This window comes from Monodelphis domestica, chromosome 6 (genome assembly GCF_027887165.1).
Source record: "Monodelphis domestica isolate mMonDom1 chromosome 6, mMonDom1.pri, whole genome shotgun sequence".
In the NCBI taxonomy this organism is placed as follows: domain Eukaryota; kingdom Metazoa; phylum Chordata; class Mammalia; order Didelphimorphia; family Didelphidae; genus Monodelphis; species Monodelphis domestica.
Window position 1 is genome coordinate 32,326,530 of NC_077232.1, and position 20,145 is coordinate 32,346,674.

General features: G+C 40.8%; 1 protein-coding gene across 3 annotated transcripts in view; it reads right to left on the reverse strand.

The window, feature by feature from the left end:
- TTC17 (tetratricopeptide repeat domain 17) overlaps positions 1–20,145 on the reverse strand; it is a 124,189-nt gene that overhangs the window by 57,035 nt on the left and 47,009 nt on the right. For all 3 annotated transcript variants that reach the window (XM_007497340.3, XM_007497339.3, XM_007497341.3), the window contains 6 exons: positions 16,833–16,979; positions 13,740–13,855; positions 13,440–13,605; positions 10,197–10,274; positions 9,813–10,037; positions 5,608–5,794 (listed from right to left, as the gene is read on the reverse strand). In XM_007497340.3, coding sequence (XP_007497402.1) covers positions 5,608–5,794; positions 9,813–10,037; positions 10,197–10,274; positions 13,440–13,605; positions 13,740–13,855; positions 16,833–16,979 — 919 coding nt within the window. The remainder of the gene's footprint in view (positions 1–5,607; positions 5,795–9,812; positions 10,038–10,196; positions 10,275–13,439; positions 13,606–13,739; positions 13,856–16,832; positions 16,980–20,145) is intronic.

Consider the following 20,145-nt stretch of genomic DNA (forward strand, 5'->3'; position numbering starts at 1 on the left):
GGTGCAGTTGCATCAGAACATCCCGGCAATGGAAGCTCTAAGGGGAAGTCTACTGGGGACAAAGTACACCATTTACCCAGCTCTGGCCCGTGACAAGCAAAGGGCCATGTGGCTCGGGGCAAGAGGCCTGGGAGGCAGGAGCTGCTACATCTACAGTTAAGACTTCTGCAGGGCACATCTGTGAATCAGGGGCCCAGCCCTTCCCTATGGCCACTTCATCCTCTGTAAAAAGCAGACACACAGCACAGCCTCACCGACACAGCCAACGTCAAAAGATGGCAGAAGGGGGTAAAGAATCCAGCTTGCATTAAGAATTCCCACAAGGCATGTTTGCCTGCCACATAAAGCTTATCAAAACACGCCATTTCACAAGACTCTGGCAACGTCAATGGCTTTTGAACCCCAGGCAAGAGATGTTTGCTTGGACCTCAGAGGAGACGCTCTGGTCTCTTTCCATGCACATGGTCTTTGGAGAAGTAGGAGTCAGGGGTTGGGAAGTCTTCCAGGGTTGCCAAGGCTGACTGACATTAGTCAATCTTCCCAAAGTTAAATCAAAGGTCACTGTTTTCAAAACAGAAACAAACCACTCAGCAGAATGACTGATTGCTGTGGTGGAAGCATAGGTTGATTTCTTTAAACAAAGCCTATGAATATACCTGTCCTTTCCACACGTCCTGCATTTTTTAATCTAATAGAAATTGTAAAGTACTTAGGGAATGAAGCAATGACATGCAAATGCTATAGACATAATGGATTACCATGGAACAGCACGGATAGCTTTGCCACGGTTGAGTCAAGCTGGAAGATTTAATGAAAATGTCAAATAATGTCAGATAATGCACCATTAGAAAACTATCTATATCGAGGTGTTCATCAACCTTTGGGTGTCGGCTTTTGCTCAGCTCTGGACAGCTACCCAGGCTCTTAGTTCACTCCTTACTGACTCTATCCTCATACTTACTGGGCCAAGGACCCATATTTCACTGGTCTGGGTAAGGCCTTTCTCTGATGCAGATGCCAATCTCTCTACACTTTAGAGCAGTGGTTCTCAACCTTTCTAATGCCGTGACCCCACAATACAGCTCCTCATGTTGCGGTGACCCCAAACCAAAAAATTATTTTGGTGGCTACTTTGAAACTGTCATTTTGCTACAGTTATGATTCGGAATGTAAATACCTGATATGCATTATGTATTCTCATTGCTATAAATTGAGAGGTCGAGAACCGCTGCTTTAGATGGTCTTCGTGAGTTGCTGTGACCAAAAACATTCATCTTATCAACTGATGGTCATTTCCCTGGTGGTGAGCCTTTAGACCTGGATAGGCTGGTCCTCGTAAAAAAGAAACCAAGACTCTATCTTGCGACCTATGTTTAATTCTTCCAGTCTGTTGAGCCCTCCCAGTGCTTGCACTCAATTAGCAGAGCTTTAGGGCAGAGCAAAATTTTTATGCTTATATGGTTTAACTCATCAATTCTTGATCATTATAAAAAGTAGGTTCTTAGTGTTTTTCCTTCACTTTTGGGTAATAGCTTTTTTGTCTCTCCTCCTTCCTTCTCAGGATTTTAGTGTAAGGCATTTTGGGCTCTGAAATATAGTTTTTACTTGACATAAAGCTTTTAAAAATAGTCTTTTATAGATATGTATATAAGAAAGAAAGGGGGACAATGAGTAGGAAAGGCGCTAATGTATTTTTGTTATGTTTTATTTTAAGGTTTCATACATCCTAAATTTGGGAAACAAAAAAGTGACTGGCCCATTTCCATAAAAACACTGGATGAAAATGCAAAAGATTTCATCAAATGGGACAGCTAGTATGCCTTTCACAATGGCCAAAATGAAATGCTTGTCAAAGACAAAGGGCGTAACTTCTCCCTTTTGCCAGATTATAGGTTGGACAAATTGAAATGGCTCCATCACATTTTTCTTCCTAGGATCCCTGAAATTAAAGTGGTGATATAGCCATAAAAACTATATACAAGAAATTCTCCATAATAGAAGGATTTATTTGGCCTCTGGTTAAGGCTGAGTGAAAGACAATGAGAAACATGTAACTGTACATTACAAACACATAATGAAGCTGGACAATGGCACTATTCTCTCAAAACACTGAGTTTATAAAGTAGTTTCAGGGACAGAAATTTGGGAAAATCATAAAAGAAAATCCTTTTGCATTGGCTTGAGCAGATTTATATAAGAAATCTGAATCATTGCTAATTCTTTCATGATATTTTGAGATAATTTATTTACTTGCTGATTGAATCAATTGTAAAGGCTATTTATGGAGGCTAAACCATATATAGTGTAATACCCACTTCCCTATATGCTGCTAAAATACATTAAAAAAAATTATGTGTGAAATCAACAAAATACACAAATATTTCACTCTATCCACTCCGCCATTAAAACACTAAACTTATATTCTCTGAAATGGCCTATGCTATTTTAGCTGTTTTAAAAAGAGTTCCAATCAGTATATTTGGGTTATCAAAATTTTTTGGAAGATTAAACAGTGATTGTTCAAAATCAGTAAGTGGTCGGAAAAGCAATTCAAAAATGGGTTTCCAAATGTATTTTATTGTTCTGAGTCTTAAAATGCTAACTTGACTGCATGTAACATAACAACCACCTTAAACCCAGTATGTATACGTACATTTATTAGGGGAAAAAATGTTCTTCTATGGTGAAGGTGTGGCTGAGGACTCTTGTTCTGTGGGTTTGAAGGTTAAGTTTTTCCCCACTCTCTTCTACTGATGGACATATGTGTTTATGCATGCATGGACATGTGTCAGTCTGGATCTGGAATTTCAATGGTGTAGGGAACTAGTGGGAAAAAAACCCCAACAAAACTCCTTCCCTCCTAGCTTTGAACACAGTGTCTGGCCCCCAGTAGTTACTTAATAAATGGGCGCTGGCTTGACTGATTCAGGTTGGTAACTGTTGATTTAGATTCAGGGTCACATAGGGTGTATGTGTCAGAAGAGGACCTGACCTACATCTTGCTGGCCCGAGGCCAGTATCTGCAAGCAAACACAACAGCTTACTAAATCTTCCAATAAAGCAAAAAACAAAAACAAAAACAAAACAAAAAAACAACCCCCCCCCCCCAAAGAAAAAGGAAATAGGCCAAGCCAGGTAGCCAGGAGACAGAGACGCATCTGCCGTTCATCATAAAATGACAGTGCCGAAATGTTCCTTGCTGAATCCATCTTGTTAGTGAGTTTTCTTAAATTACTTAAGATGACTCAGCAGCCTCTAAGGAGGCAGACACAAAGAACTGAGTGGACTGTGTACAGAAAGAACTCTAATGCCCAGACTCATTCACATGCCAGCCATAGGATCCTGGTTTCTTTAAGGCTATTTTACTTTCTTAATTTTTCCAAGAGAAAGGTCAGTAGAGTAATTGGGAAAGGGCAGACATTCAGTCAAGGAAGAACCACAGACAAAAATCAGTTTCCTATCAATGATGACAATCATTTATAAGCCTCCAGAAGGCTAGAGTGTAGGGCGCTAAAATGTTGGTAACGGCAGAGTCTGGTAGCTATCCAAAAGCTTAGTATATAACAGCATTCTAGAGTCTTGGGTTCTCCTATTAGCTATGCTACTGGCCAATGATATGACTCTGGGTAAGATCCTTAAACTTTCTGGGTCTCAGTGGGTCTCCAAAGTGATAAATGTAAAAGAGAGATGATAATCCTTGTCCTGAGTATTTCACAGGGCTGTTGCAAGGGCAGATTTATGGCACAATGTCCATGAACGTCTTGTGAAAACTAGGAAGTGCGAAATGAACATCAGGGATTATCATCATGATCACCACAAGATTGGGGGTCTGCCATGCGGAGACCTCTCTGATGAGCACAATATATATGCCTGGCTTCAAAATTCACAAGAAGGCCTGCTATCCTCAGCCTAGTTACCTACTCAAATATAACCAACACACTTCATAAAAAGGCTAAGAAACTACCATCCTTCTCAAATGGTTCACCCTTAATGCCAAAATGCAGAAGAAGCATCATTAGCAAAGGGATGTGGTGTCTGAAAGAGGGAACTCATGGAAAGTTCCTCCTCCTCATACTCCTGTCACACTGCTGCTCACAATGGGGGCTGCTCCAACTTAATTCTGTGGTCAAGAACTTCGGGACTCAATACACACCTGAGCTGTAATCATTTTCTATGCAATGTTTCTTGTACTAGATGAGTAGAGACTTTGCAATACCCTTGAGGAAAAATACAAGACCAAAGCATTTTCTTTCTTGACATATGAGAGGTGAACTATTAAGATGAAATCTCAGACAACTGCAATACTGAGGGAAAAAAGAATCCCATCTCTTCCAAAGGGATATAGCTTTTAGAAAGAAGAGTCACTGAATACACCCATAAGGAGACCATAATGAGAAAACAAACTGCCAGCAAGTGCAGAAAGGGGCATTCCACGAGCAGCTCAGGGGAAGAAAGGCATAAGAGAAATTTTAAAAGCCCACACTATATCCTTTAGGATTCTTAAATATCCTCCATTTTGGCACCTTTAATGTCCCAAGTCTTTCGCTTTCCTTGGATGCTCAAAAATACAGTCTAGAACTCAAATGCTACTGGACTGTGATTTATAAACATATTGAAGACTTGTGTAGAGTGGAAAAGGGTGTGGACTAGTGAAAAGACTTGGATTCTACTTTTAATTTTGACACTAAATTGGTGTGAGGTCATGGACAAATCAGAACTTTTCTGGGAACCATTTTCTTTCTATGTCAAATGAAATGCGGCCAGGACACTACCTACGATGCCTTCCAGTTTTAAAAAAATTCTAGGATTACTTTATGGAGCAGGGATTCTTCCTGACTGCCAGTTTATCTGAGCCTGCCATGCACCCAAGTGATAAAAAAAGTTCTTAGTCATTACCATGACATTCATTTCTGCTTCTAGCCAAACCTCTTCACCAGCTGTCTCCTTCTTTTTTACTCAAATGCCTACATACATTTTCAAAATTTAAACTGTGAAAGGCCTTAAAAATAAACAAAGACCAACTGGGCTAAGTGGATCTAAACAAGAAAAGTAGTATTAGTAAATTCCTCCTTTTAGGATCATGGTTCTGTCTCGAAAGTTGGCTACAAATAGCTCTACACTCACAAAAAGAGCCGGCTTCAAGTGGTGCCTGATGTTTGTAAGAGGGGCCCTCAATCATGATTTTTACAGAATGAAGATTAAAGCAATAAATGATGCTCCCTTGGCGCGGAAGCATAAAAGAGGTTCTGATGGGTGAGTCTGCACTAGAGCTCTTTTGTTTGAAAGACATTAATTTTAGTTCAAGTTCAGTTGTCTAAGGCACACTGGACTTTCTTCTTGCCTTTACACTCATACACATCCCCTTACTGGAGGGAGTTAACACTCTCTCATTACAATTTACAACTTTAAAGGGAGCAATGGTAGCCTTTGGCCTCATCACCCCATCGTTTTACTGCACAAAGAGAAACTTTAAGTAGTAAACTTCACGCAGGACAGAGAACTCTCAGGAAAACCCCACCCCAGGCCTGTCCATCCCAGCAAGGCTGGCAGACAGGCCAGCCAGCTGGCCTCAGCTTGCCTCTTGACTAGCGCTTGGCAGCTGCTTACCACTGCACGCGGAGGAGGGGGCGGCATACAGAAACGGGTAAAACTGCATGCAGCGGACCAGTTTCAGGCTGCCTTCACACTCCAGGCACCTGGTCGTCACATTCAGAGCCTGCCGAAAGGCCTGAATTGCCCCACTGATGTTCTTCAATGCAAGATAGGCATTTCCTAGGCTCAGAAAGGTCAGAGGCTGCAAAGAAAGAAAAACAAAAGAAAACCAAGTAAATAAGGTAGAGAATTTCTCATTTTCTTCAGGTTCCAAAACACTTGCTGGGCCACTTTCTTTTGAGACACTGGCCTTCAGGAGAAAGGGTTGGAATGGGCAGCCATTTCACTGGCGCTGTCTGTTTCTAAATGTAGGACTACAGGGGACAAGCAGCCAGTAAATAATCTTCTCTTGTGAGCCATTCACCTTTTTAAAAACATTCACACCTACTGTTCTGTCGTTACGTGGATAAATCACCCTTTTCAAGAATGATTTCGGAGAATGTTTACATTTAGTCCTCATAATACACAGCCCCACAAAAGGCAAGGAGCATGAACTATTTCAATCGAGTCTTCTTTTTCTTCATAGCTCTGTACATGGAATGAGGGGTTAGGGGAACAGGAGGGAAGGAAAACTGAGGTAGAAAGCCATAAAAAAAAATCACATTGGCTGCTGCTCACTTTACCAATTCAATTTATTACTGTATGCAAGATTATGACACCATTAAAAAATTCCTTCCTTGAAGGAAGCACGATTGAATTTAAGCCTACTCATTACTTCATGCCCTTTGCTCACTCTCTTCTTCCTCCAACACTAATTCAATTAGCTGGGACAACAGTCTAATGCGAAAACAAAATTTGTGCCATCAGTGATCCAATTTTACAGCAGTAAACTGACATTCAACACATTGGTATTTACTCATAAGAAATGGCTTACTGTAAGAAAGCCAAAGGACAGTGTAACTCTCCCAACTTTAGCTCAAGCTGTAAGCGCTTTTCTCTTCAGATTACAGTTTAATTATTATTTAGTGGCTTAAATCCTAACACACAATTAAGATTGACACCTGGTTTTCCAAAGCGTCTTTAGAGTTTGCATAAAGTGCTGCCATGAACCCTTAGCCAGAATAACAACCATGCTAATGGGCGGGGGTGAGCAATTTACTTCATTATATGGGTATTAGTACTCATGGATTGTCTTTGCTTAATTATTTTAAGATGACATTCAGTTTGGAGAAAGAAAAAATTGCCTAAGAGCTGCCAGGAGATTCCAAGTAAAGTGACTTTACCAAAGTCTTCATTCACACAAGATGGAGGGCAGAGATGGCCCACCCCACGTACTTATGGTCAGTTTCTGACTTAGGTATGCTCCTAGAAATAAAACTGACTCGAGATGGTTTTCATTTTCAAAATAGTCTTCTCAATGATTATTCATCCTGTCTTGTGAAATTGTTTTGATCGTTCAATTTATTGGCAATACTCTGTCCTACAGGGTAAGTAAACAAAGCCAGAGGCTATGTGGGAATTCAGTCTGGTTAGTAGAAGTAGTATCGATAAGTTGGCGGTTCTATCCCCCATACTTTTTTCCTGAAGTTTCCCTAGGTAACATACTATAGAATTATCAAAACAAATTCAATCCCTTTAGTTGTTAACTTCATCTACATTTCTAATCAAGCCTATGAAGTCATTATTGTTCTTCGTAGCACCTCTTCTCTCCTACTCCTCTTCAAAGAAAACCCTCCCCTTAAAACACTGTAGATTGACCCCAAAATTCTTGGGACTGATACAGTGTTGGGCTTTAGGGAGACATTATGAATGGATGATGGTGGCCTTCTTGATATAGTAGAAAGCAACTGGCACTTCTGGAGGACTTTGGATTCAGAAGAGTTCTGGAGAAAGAAAAGAACTGCAAGCCCTGGGAAGAATCCAGAATAGTGTCTTAGCTTTGCCTGGACCCAAGGACAGAGGGAACATTAATTGTGAAATATCAAGGGGAAAAAACTTGAAGACATTAACCGAGTCAGTCAAATAAAAGAAATGTGATGTCAACATAAAGTCACAACGGTGACTCTGGGACTCTGGGATCCATAGGGGGACCCGCCCCCCCCCATCCAAGGGAATCTAAGGAATTTAGCAAAAATATGCCCTGGGTTTAGGCTGGAAGTCAGGTGAATTAGCAAAAAAAAAAGCAATAAATCTCAAAGGTCAGGGCAAAAGAGGATTGCAGTGACTGGAAATAGGGGAAAGTCCAGAAGAGATAGAAAGACAGTTTTAAATCTGCACCAAGCCAAGAGCAGCTGGGTAGCTCAGTGGATTGAGCCAGATCTAGAGACAGGAGGTCCTGGGCTCAAATCTGACCTCGGACACTTTCTAGCTGTGTGACCCTGGGCAAGTCACTTAACCCCCATTGCCTAGTCCTTACTATTCTTTTGCCTTTGAAACAATACATAGTATTGCTTTAAATCAATCAACCAACCAATCAATCGATCTGCACCAAGCCAAGTAAGGTTGTGCTACAATCTACTACATCTGTGTTGTGTTCACACCCTGGGTTTCCCTTGCACAGTAGTAAAAACAGTCTTTTGCTCTTGAACTGACTTGACGAGCTGAAGCAGATTAGGGAAGGGGCCCTAATAGAATAGGGACAGAACAGACTGTGGATCATATGGGTAAAATCTCTGGAGGAGAATACACTGACTCTTCCTCTGCTGTGTTCCCTTACCCCTACACCACAGGGAGGGGGTCCCTCCTTTGCCATATCTTCTAGTGCTTACGCCTTGTTTCCTTGGCAACTAGATTTGCATCTTGCAGTAGGAGTCTTGAATTTTTTTAAAACTTGAGATGGGGTAAACTTGTATATTATTTGGGGGAAAATCTGTATTAGTTAATTTTTTTTAATATTAAAAAAATACTTGGAATCACAGCATGTGGAGCTGGGAGAGCCCATGGAGATGTTTCAGTCCAAAATACCCATTTTAGAGAATGAGACTGAGGCTTGGAGCCAAGAAATGATTTGACCAAAGTCCCAATGGGAGCACCAGATGCAATATTAAAATTCCAGCCCTCTGACTTCAAATCAATTGTCCTTTTTAATCATGCCACACTGTCCCTTGCCATGTTTTATGCATCTTTGGAAGTATCACTCCTACACACTAAGACCCTAGATGCTTTCTTAGTTCAAGTGCACATCCTTTTATCAAATAAAAGGAACTGGCTCAACACTGCAAGGGCTAGAGGACATAGAATAAGGCCACAGATGAGTAAATATTTACTCATGTTTTCTTTTTTTTTTAAACTCTTACCTTCCGTCTTGGAGTCAATACTGTGTATTGGCTCCAAGGCAGAAGAGTGGTCAGGGCTAGGCAGTGGGGGTCAAGTGACTTGCCCAGGGTCACACAGCTGGGAAGTGTCTGAGGCCAGATTGGAACCTAGGACCTCCTGTCTCTAGGCCTGACTCTCAGTCCAGTGAGCTACCCAGTTGCCTCTCGTGTTTTCTTAATAGCTAAGTTTTGCTTTGGGTTTAAAAAAAAAAATTTAATTCCCCACCCCTCAATTACATGTAAAAATAATTTTTAATCTTAAAAAAAACTTTTTTGATAAATGATCACCCCAGTGCAAACATCAATAATATGGAAATAGGTTTTGATAAATGATACATGTAAAACCCAGTGGAATTACGCTTCGGCTCTGGAAGGGGAGGGAAAGAACATGACTCTTGTAACCAAGGAAAAATATTCTAAATTGACTAATTAAATACAATAAATAAAGAATAAAATAAAACTTTTTTTGGGCCAACTTCTCTCCTTCTATCCCTCCCTTGGTCCCTCCCTAAGAGTACATAAGCTGATATAGATTTTACATGTTGAGCTTGGCTTTGTAAGGATAAAAGGGTTCCCCAAACCCAGTTTTTAAAACAAGTCCTGGTATTAAGCAGGAGGCCATAATGTGCCACATGAGAAAAAGCACCAAATGATGGAGATTTCAGCTCCCTGAGGGAGGCAGTAACTGTGGTGTCCTCCGCATTTAGGCCTGTCTTTAAAAAAATGGCACCAATTTAACTTCCATTCATTTTCAAAGGGAAACAAAAGACTACACATAAATCCACCTAAACAGTCTTTGTCCAATCCATATAACTTCTGCAAATCAGAGGCACTGCCTGGGAAAAATGCGCCTGTGGGTAGGCCAATAAATACGTGTGAAAGTTCTCAAGAAACAGAAAGCCTTACCTCAGAGCTATTGATTGCCAAAGCCTGGAGGAGCAGCTTGCTAGCTTCGTGGTGAAGGCCATAGTGCATCAGAAGGTTGGCTAAGTTCACAAGAGGAATATCTTGGTACTGAGGGGGAGCCAAATCCAAAGCTCTCTGTAAGCAGGCGATGGCAAAAGTGCTGTTCCCCAAGGCTCGCCAGTAGAGTCCAGCCTCATTGAACATGAACCACAAAGGCTCATTTGGCTAAGAAAGAAAACCAAACACATGGCCCAGAATTTCCTATTAGTGCAAGCACACTCACCATGGCCAGACTGGATTTTATTTATTTCAACCTGGCTTTTGGCTGTCATTCCTAAAGGTTCAAATCTCAGGTTCCCAAATAAAAAGGTAATCTTTACTCACCTTATTGATAGCGTGAAATAAGAGTGTTCCTATTTCGTCCTCTGTGATAGTATAGTTATTAATACGGGAAAGCAAAATCTGAAAAGCACAAAGCTGACACTTAAAACGACAAGGAAGAAACTTTCAAAGGGTTTGGGGGACAAAAATGCCAAAGATGGCCACATTCACAGGAACCTCAGAGGCCAACCAGTCTAATCTCGTCATTTTACAGATGAGTAAACTGAGATCCAGGGAGATTGCATGTAGTGGCCCAGGGAGACTCTGAGGCCCATTCCTAATTCCAGAGTGTGTTCTTTCTTCTATAACCAAATCATCTCCCTCCCAAAGGGAAGGGCTCTTGAAACAGGTTTCGCAGAAATAGGTGAGGCAGCATGATGTAATAGAAAGACCACTGACCCCGAAATCCCGAGACCAAGTTCAATGCCTCCTTCAGACACTAACTGATTTAACAGGGGCAATTCCCTTAATTTCTCGGTGCCTCAAGTTTACTCATCTGTAAAATGGTGATAATACATGACCTAATTTTCTTGGACTGTGAAGAAAGTGCTTTTGCAAACCTTAAAAGCATGAGGGTCACGTGAGCTATCCAGAACATCGACAATGTTGGATAAGTAGGATGGGAGGAAGAGTCCTGGATTTGAAATCTGAGTAGCAGCATCTCAAGTCAAGATGCCGCTACTACCATCGGGAGTATGAGAAGAGGTATGAGGGAATGAGAGGAGAATGAAATGAAATGGGGAAAACTCGAAGGTCCCCTGTATCTCTAAATCCAATGCACCTGCTCTAACACTCCTATGCTAACGTAAGCCAAGATGTCAAAGACAATATGTTGATTAAAAAATAGTTGTTTTTAGGGGGTTCTCAGATAAGAAATGATCCAACTGTACAGCAATTTAAATGGAAAATAACAAAAACAACCGAACAACTAAAAATGTTCCTTATGTATGACATTATAATGACTCAGCACAGCCCCAGGGAAGAGATAGGAGACACGTCGCCCTCCTCTTCTCTGCAAAGTTGTGGGACTACCGGTGTGAAGCACTACAGATGGCAGCAGAGTTTTAGATGTTTGCCAGTATTGCTGGACTCCTTCCTCCTCTTTTAAAAAAATTCTTCTTTTTTAAGTAATGGCTCCTTGGGAAAGTGAGGGAGGAAGGATAAACTGAGAAGTGGAGGTGATGTATAAACAAAGTATTATCAATAGAAATTTATCAAAAAAGAAAGATTAGGGGGGCAGTTAGGTGGCTCAGTGGATTGAGAGCCAGGCCTAGAGATGGAAGGTACTGGGTTCAAATCTGGCCTCAGATACTTCCCAGCTGTGTGACCCTGGGCAAATCACTTGACCCCCATTGCCTAGCCCTGACCACTCTTCTGCCTTGGAGCCAGTACATAGTATTGACTCCAAGATGGAAGGTAAGGGTTAAAAGAAAAAGAAAGAAAGATTGGACATATCTCTGCTTTGGCTGGAATCACAATAATCTAAAGCTGGAGGGGATTCAGGGAGTCCAATCCCTGTAAAATATATCCTGGTCATCCAGGCTTGGCTTGAAGACCACCTGTGAGGACAAGCCTAATGCCTCCTGAGCTGCCCATTGCACCTGCAGGCCACTTTAGTTGGGCAATTTGTTCTGCTATCAAGCTAAATTTGCTTTTTGGTAACTCTACCCAATTTTTAGTTCTGTACTCTGACACCTGACACAGTAAGTCAATGCCTTCAAATTCAAAGACAGCTCTCATGGTCCCTGGGTCTTCGTGTTCTTAGGCTAAATATCCCGAGTTCCTTAAACCCATCTTCAGGTTAAATGGCCTAAACCACAGCAGGATCCTGTCTGTGGTCTTCTTTGGGATACTCTGTGGATTTATCAACATCTTTGTGTGTGTGTGTGTGCTCAGAACTATAATACTCCAGATTATATAATACTGACTAGGGGAGAGAACAAAGAAGTTCTGCCTCCTTATTCCTGGAAGCTAAGAAAGTATGAATTCACTACTTTAGTTCAGATTTTTTTCTTGGCACTTTTTCTTTTAATGTAGCAAAAGAAAGCATTAGCTTTTTGGGGAGCCACATCATATAGATGAATCATACTGAATTTGTAGTCCACCAACAAACCTTTTATTTATTTTATTTTATTTTTAAACCCTTACCTTCTGACAGGGTGGTAAGGGCTAGGCAATGGGGGTCAAGTGACTTGCCCAGGGTCACCCAGCTAGGAAGTGTCTGAGGCCACATTTGAACCTAGGACTTCCCGTCTCCAGGCCTGGCTCTCAATCCACTGAGCCACCTAGCTGCCCCCAAACAAACCTTTATAAGACGATTGCTATCTAACCAAATTTCTAAAATATTTCACTTACAAAGTTGATTTTTTTGAACCCAAATCTAAGACTTGACATTTAACTCTACTACATTTTCATCTTGTATTCTTTCCAATGCATGTAGCAATCTTTTTGTTTCCTGACTCTGCTTTCCTTTTTAGCTTTGTGTTACATGCAAATCTAAAAGATAGTCTATTTATGCCTTTATTCATTGATGACCTGGAAGTCAAGATCTGACTGAGAAATTTTATATAATACTGCATCCAATACCTGAGATGACAAAAATCCGTGATCCTTCTTGGATATTAACCAGAAATCTACAGGCTACAGAGTCACACCTCTCATTAATTAACATGCCTGTATGAGTAATACCGACATCCCTAGGCTGCATTATATTAACTTGCCAGTAGCTTACAGGTTGCTATATAACTAGCAGCAGATTGTTTTTATTTGGGGGAAGAGTCAGCGTTGAATGTGTGTGTAACACTGGCTCACCTGCACCCTACGGACACTCGACAGATAGCAACTCCTCTACACAAAGAAGTAGGAGTATTTTTCGTGCCACATGCTAACTGACAGGCACTCTCATCACTTCAGGTAAAATAAGCCCACAGACATTCATCATAACACTTGGAAAGAATAGTTCTTCTATCACTTCCCAAACCCTGGAGTCAGAGGGTACAAAGGGCTGGAGAAGAAGACCATTGGGTCCTACTGATGTTTGGGGACCAAGGGAAGGAGGAGCTGGAGGAAGCAGTCGTTGGGCTCACGGGCATTAGTGGACCCTGGGTATCTTCCCCTCTTCCCTCGACTCTCAAGGTTTGTGACCCTCTGCTTCTGGATCTCCTATCCACAGCTCTGTCAAAGTGGGGGTTAAAGAAGAGTTAAGTCAGAACAACAGTGTCTACTGCCAAACAAGGTCTGTCTTACTTGTCGTGCATAGTCATCCGGCATCTTGAATTTCAGGTCCAGATGACTGTCTAGTTCTTTGAATTCAAGATAGGGCGTTCGGGTGCTTCGGATGCCAATTGCTGAGGAGCAGTCTGGGGAATGGGCCTCTCCTCCCAAAAGGCCTAGATCCATCTCTGCCCGAGTCCTGCCACGAAAGAAAGGAATGAGAGTGTAGGCCCTAGAGGAACGAATGTTTCCCTTCTTCAGAGAAGGACCTGCTTGTAGTCAGATGACTAATCATGCAGGATCAGGGGCTTTGCCAAATCTCTCATCACTTGCCTGAGTCCTCGGTTTTCTGGAGGTAAGAAATATGTTGGCAGTTCATCACCAGGAGGGACTGAAGGATAACTTTCTGCACAGTCTGTTCTTTTGGGCCACAGAATATGCTGCTTGTCCTAATAAAGGAAGTTTTCCATCAGATTATTCTAATAAACTGTCTCATTAACCTTCTCAAATGAACTGATAAAGTAACCAAAATACATTAAGATGAGAGAAGATTACTTTTTGTAGACTATATCAACATCAGCACGACAAACTTTTAGTTGGGTCTCAAGCCGAGAGGCATTGTCTGAGCAAAGGCATTGTCAATCAAATGTGGAAATGCACATCGAGTACTTGGCAAATTTCAAAGTGATTTGTAAACAAATGACAGCTGGCATCACTAGTATTTCTATGTCATAGAATGTCCACGGGGAGCGAGCAGGGTGACAGGAGGAATGAATGAGTCATAAAAAATTTTAATTGATGCTAATAGGACAGATTCACATTCTTATAACTCTCCCCACAAACTTTTTTTTAAACCCTTATCTTTCATCTTAGAATCAATGCTAAATATTGATTTCAAGGCAAGAGTGGTTGGTTGAGAAAGGGCAGCAGGTTGGCTTAGAGGATTGAGAGCCAGACCCTGAGACAGGAGGTCCTGGGTTCAAATCTCACCTCAGACCCTTCCTAGCTGTGTAACCCTGGGCAAGCCCCTTAACCCCCATTGCCTAGCCCTTACCATACCTCTGCTTTGGAACCAATACACAGTATTGATTCTAATACAGAAGGTAAGAGTTTAAAACAAAAACAAAAAAAGAGCAGTAGAGACTAGAAAATGGGGGTTAAGTGTGTCTTGCTCAGGAGCAATACAGCTAGGAAGTGTCTGTCGCCTCATTTGAACTCAGGACCTCCCCACTCTAAGCCTGGCTCTCAATCCACTAACCCCCTTGCTGCTCTCTCTCCACAAACTGTTAAGTTTAAGATGAATGGCTAAATATGAAGTCGAGTTCATGGCAAAGCAACCAGTGATGCTCAGAGCTCATTGTGTAGCATTTATCCACTTGTTCTTTGGTGAAACTTTCTTCCTGGCGGCCTTGCTAATATTGCTCCCTTTGAGTCTTCCTTCTGTTTGACTCCTGGTGGTCTTTGCTGGTTTATTTTCTGTATCCCATTTCCTATGTGCAGATGTCCCCTAAGGTTCTGCCCTCAGCCCCCATCCATAATTCCCCTGAAGTCATCCACTTATAAGGTTTCAATGCAAGTATCTGCACACAGCATCCAGAACTTAAGCTCTACCAGCAAAGGAAGCTTCTGAGCTCCAGGCCTATTGTGCTAATGGGCTGCCAGATGTCTGTCTGTAGGTCCTATTAGTATATCAAACTCAACATGTCCCAAATTCAGGTATTTATCTCTCTGTCCCATACGCACACACTCCCTTCCCATTTCCCTCTTTTTCTTGATAACATTCTCTTCTTAGTCACTGAGGCTTAGGCTTCATATCACTTAAACTATTGTAAATAGTCAATATATGGTCCCCCTGACTCTAGTCTCTCCCTTTTTCAAACTATGTCTTATATACCTGCCAAATGATATTGTTAAAATACAGTTCTGATGATATCAGCCTTCTCAAAAAACTTCTGTGGCTCCAGTCACTAGCTTAAGGATAATATTCAAACAGCCTAGTACTTGAGGCCCTCCATAATTTGGCTTCTGCCAACCTCTGTGGCCTTAGTTGAAATCCCTCTCCCTTTAAAAACTATATTTCAGCCAAATTGTATCACTGATGCCCGATGCCATCCTGCAGTGTTGCCCTGCCCTCTTCTCTCTTGCTTCTGATCTCCCTGTTTTGCTCAGGCCGGAGGCACAGGGGCCACTCAGAATGGCATAAGAGCTTTGATCTACTCCATTTTCCAACTTGGGTTGCCCAGCCCTTCTTTATGCAAGGTTCCCATCTCCTCCCTCGCACCGTTCCTAAGGGCTCATCATATATATCAGAGCTGTACTTAATGTGGACACCCAATTGGCTTAGCCTGCTGCAGCTCAGAACTCCTGAGCTCAAGAGATCTGCCATCTCAGCTTCCCCAGAAGCAGGAATCACAAGAGTAGTGCTCTTCTCCATGTTGTCTGTCTGTTTAGGTTGCCGCCTCCTTTGAACACCCCCCTACACTTCCCCTTAATATCTCTGTCTTAGAAATCCTTGAATTGGTCCAATCATTCTAGAAAGAATTTGAAACTATGTTCAACAAAGTGAATGAAATAGTCATACCCTTTGAACCCAAAGATAACACCACCGCTAGGCATCTCTCCCAAGGAGAGAGAAGACAGAAAGGCCCCATTAATAGGTATTGCCTCCCTTCTTTAGCAGAGGTGGGGGATTATAGGCAAGGCTTGTCACACAGACTATCAGATATGAATGATGGTTAATTGGTTTGGCCAAACTGTTTCCCCACAAAAAAAATCAAACCAAAACAGAAAAAAAATAATTTTACCTCCACTGGGAAGGGAAAGGGGGAGAGTCATGTTCAGAATTGAAGGTAATGTTAAAAAAAAACAATAAGAATAAAATGAGAAAAAAAGGTACCTCTTTTCCCACAGGTGGGAGGCCTCGGGGACTGAATATTACATAAATGTCAGATGTGGTTGATAATGTTAGTTTTGTTGAGCTGGGTTTTTTTTTTGGCCTCTTTTAATATTTGTTATAAGAGATGGCCCATTGAGTGGAGAGGAATATATTTAGAAATAGGAAATATGATATGAAAATCAAAAGGGATGAATTTTTAAATATCTTCTTTCCAGAATAAGCAGAAGAACAAACACTTCTATGAAAAGTTAAGTGATTCCTCCTATTGCTTTCTCTAGGTCTCTCTGCTATGTCACATCAGAGTATATACTATATCTTACTTCTTAATATATTGGACTTATTTCATCTGCCCTCCACCAAGACTCTGATCCTAAGGATGGAGATTGTGGTGTTTTGTTTTTTTTTTAATCATATATAATAATTATTACCTAGCAAAAGTCATTGCAAGTGCATACGTTGCTTACTGAATTGTACTGGATATCAGTAGTTAAATGATGTTGCTTTCAAAGAGGGGTTTCCTCTGAACTTACCCTGTATGCATCTGATTCCATGCCCCAGACCCAGAGAACAGAATGGGGAACAGGGGAAGACTTCGAGGAATGGCTGAGATCACTCTGATTTTCATGAACATCTAAATTCACAGACATCATGCTGGAAGTTGATGAATCTTCACCAAACTGGAGAATAAACAAGAGGTAAAATCAAAACAAAAGAAGAATTATGGAAGGACAGAAACATGAACACACTGTTTGCAGATGTGTGGACTGGTGCTTCTGGAAAACAATATATTTGGAATTATGCAAAAAACAGGTCCATACCTTTTGCCTCAAAAATTCTTCTACAAAACACATACCCCAAAGAAAAGCCAAAATATCTATAGCAGCAGCAAAGAACTGAAAATAAATTAGCTACCCACTGATTAGAGAATGCCTAAGCCTATATCACTTACAGACTTTGGCTGAACAAGGGACTTGGTCCATTATGGAAACATGGTTGAATGAGGCCTTGCCAGGAACATTAGACTGAAGACAAATAAGGTCACCTTTAAAGCCTCTTTCCCATCTTGAGAGTCTAGCCTCTAATTGCCCATTTCATTTTTGTTTTCGGGCCTTATTGGAGCTGGGATTTCATCAATATGGGTGTTTCCTCCACAGATACAGATTGCAACTTAGCTACACCTCCTCATTCTGTGCGACTCTTGTCCCTGTACTCCCAGAAATCCTCAGTATAGAGTGGATGTCAATGCTAAGCTTTCCTAGAGTGTTGAGTGACCCTCTGTGGATAACATTGGAATACCAGGTTTCTTCATCAGGTATTCCCCCTCTCTCCCTTTAAGGCAAACATACCTCCTCTTCCAGTTGTATATCCTGCTGGACAATGGAATGCAGTTCACTATGGGACTTAATCCTGAGCTTTAATGTTTTATGCCTCATTCTATACCGTTAACCTATCACCTTTCTGTGTAGAGGAGGAGGCATGTTTCATTGTTAAGCCTCTCAAATCACAACTGTTAGTACATAACAATGAGCATTTTTCTTTGCATTACTGTGGTTGCTGGTGCTGTATAAATTGTTCTTCTGCAGGTTTCATTGTGTCAGTTCCTACATGTTTGCCCAACTTTCTCCAAACTACTCATATTCATTGCTGCTTAAAGTGAAATAACAGTCCATTCCATTCATATGCCACAAATGTTTCCCGTGTCATCCAGTTGATGGGCACGTACTTTCCTTCTAGTTCTTTGTCACTACCAAAGGTAGCTGTTAAAAATCTTTTTAGCACAGATGGGGTTTTTCTTGTTCTATGGGACCTTCTTGTGCTCAGAGTAGAAGCAGGATATGGGCTATGTATACCTATCTAGCTCCCCTTTAATTCTTCAGAGACTGCCACTATCCACAGCCATAGAGCCTCACCGGAACACTCTTACAAAAAAGATGTGCTTTTGTTTCATGGAAGATCATTCAAAGCTATCTAAAAATGTCCCTAAGGCAATACAGCCTGCTCTTCCTTCCCCTGAACAGTTAGGCCCAACTCGCTGTCAGGGGAAGCATCTGCTAAGACCACAGACCTCCAGCTCTATGCTGTAGTCTGAACCATGGGCATTCTTGGTCCGTTTGGTTTCTGTGTGGGCACTTAAGTTAAAATCTTTTGAGTGATTACAGATCTTGTTTAGGAGCCTGTGTTATGCTTCAGAGACTAACACAGCATGATTTTATTGACAAACAAGTGTGTGCAGAAGGCCTTTTTACCTACAGGCAATCCCCATCTCATTCCTCTGTGCTGGACATCCTCCCTGGAAGTGGCAAACACGTTTCCCTTTATTAGTTAATATTACTTATCTAGAGGATCAAAGTTATCTCTGTTTTACCTTTCAAGGAATATTGTAATGATTCTGGCCCTTGCATAGGAGGTACAATGCTGTAAGAGACCCTTTGAGACATTGTCTGGTTCTAATAAAAATGCTTTTAAATAGTCAATAATGAGCAGTGAATCCTCGGCCTATGGGTGATGATAAAGGTATGATCTGTTACAGAATGATGACTATCTAGACTTTTCTCATGCTTTTACCAAGCATAACCCTCATATATGTAAAGATGAGGAGTAAATATCTCTGCCCCTTCCTTCCTCATTTTTTTTTCATAATAAAGCTCAAGATACTTTTTTAAATGATAAATTTTATTTTAGGTCATTTGGAAAAACATGTAATTGTATTTGTTAATAACTCGAATATAATTGAGCTGCATTTTTTTATCTACTTTTTTCTCTGAAAGTCTAGATTGTAATTATTGTCATGACAGATCAGCATTGATATTGATATTGAGGCATAAATATGACCCTAAACTATAAATGATGATGATGTTGCTTTGGAAGAAAAAACGTGAGATGTTTATATGCTTCTATTCTTAAATTTCTTTAGATTTTAGGATCTGACCCTTCATCAATGGCTCAAGATACTTTCTAAATCTCAAAGATTCTCCATTCAAATAGTTCTTTAACACTCCCACAATTACATGGCTTCTAGCACAGAACCCTCACACACATTTGATCTAGATCCTTGATCTCCTTTCCATTTTAATTTTCCTAAGTGCAATTTTCTACTTACTTGTATAAACACATACACTGATGATTTCATCCTTTGCCAGTGATGAGAAAAAGAATTCACTATAGAAATCTCTGCAGATCTTTTCCATTTTTCTTTAGCTTTACATGTCTTCTGGATGATTTACTAATTGTGTCTCTTATGAAGCTTTCTGAAAATCTGCTTCTCCCTCCACTGCCTTTGACTCTATTTGGACCAATGCTTTTCATGATCTCACGTCTCCCCAAGATTTCCTAAACTGCATGTTCTTAAAGCAGTGCTGCCCTTCATTAACATGTCTCTCTTTTTGGTAAGGAGGACACATATTCTGGCTGTTTTGTTCTGCTTATTATAAGTGACCAATTTATATCAATTAAGCTTCCTTAGGAAATGGTGATAATCTTTGCTTATTTATCCATTTCTCAATTTTTTGCTTCAATGATTGTTTAAATTGGGCTGATAGAGTTGGATAGAGCACAGTTCAACCAAGTTCTCTCTTATATTCTTTTAATGTACCATTGAGTCTGATCTCTAAAACTAGCAAGTTGATAGTCTGATAGCACAAAGACCCTCAAATTTAGAAAGGATTCCCAACTCATGCTTTCCTATCTATTAAAATGAATTCAATTTAATTTTTTGTGCTTGACATGTCTAGCTTTTCTTGATTTACTTCCTGGAAAGAACATTCATCATGTACATTTGATTGCTTCAATATATAATCCATAAGCCTTTGACCACTATTGTTTCTTACTCCTGAATCACATTAA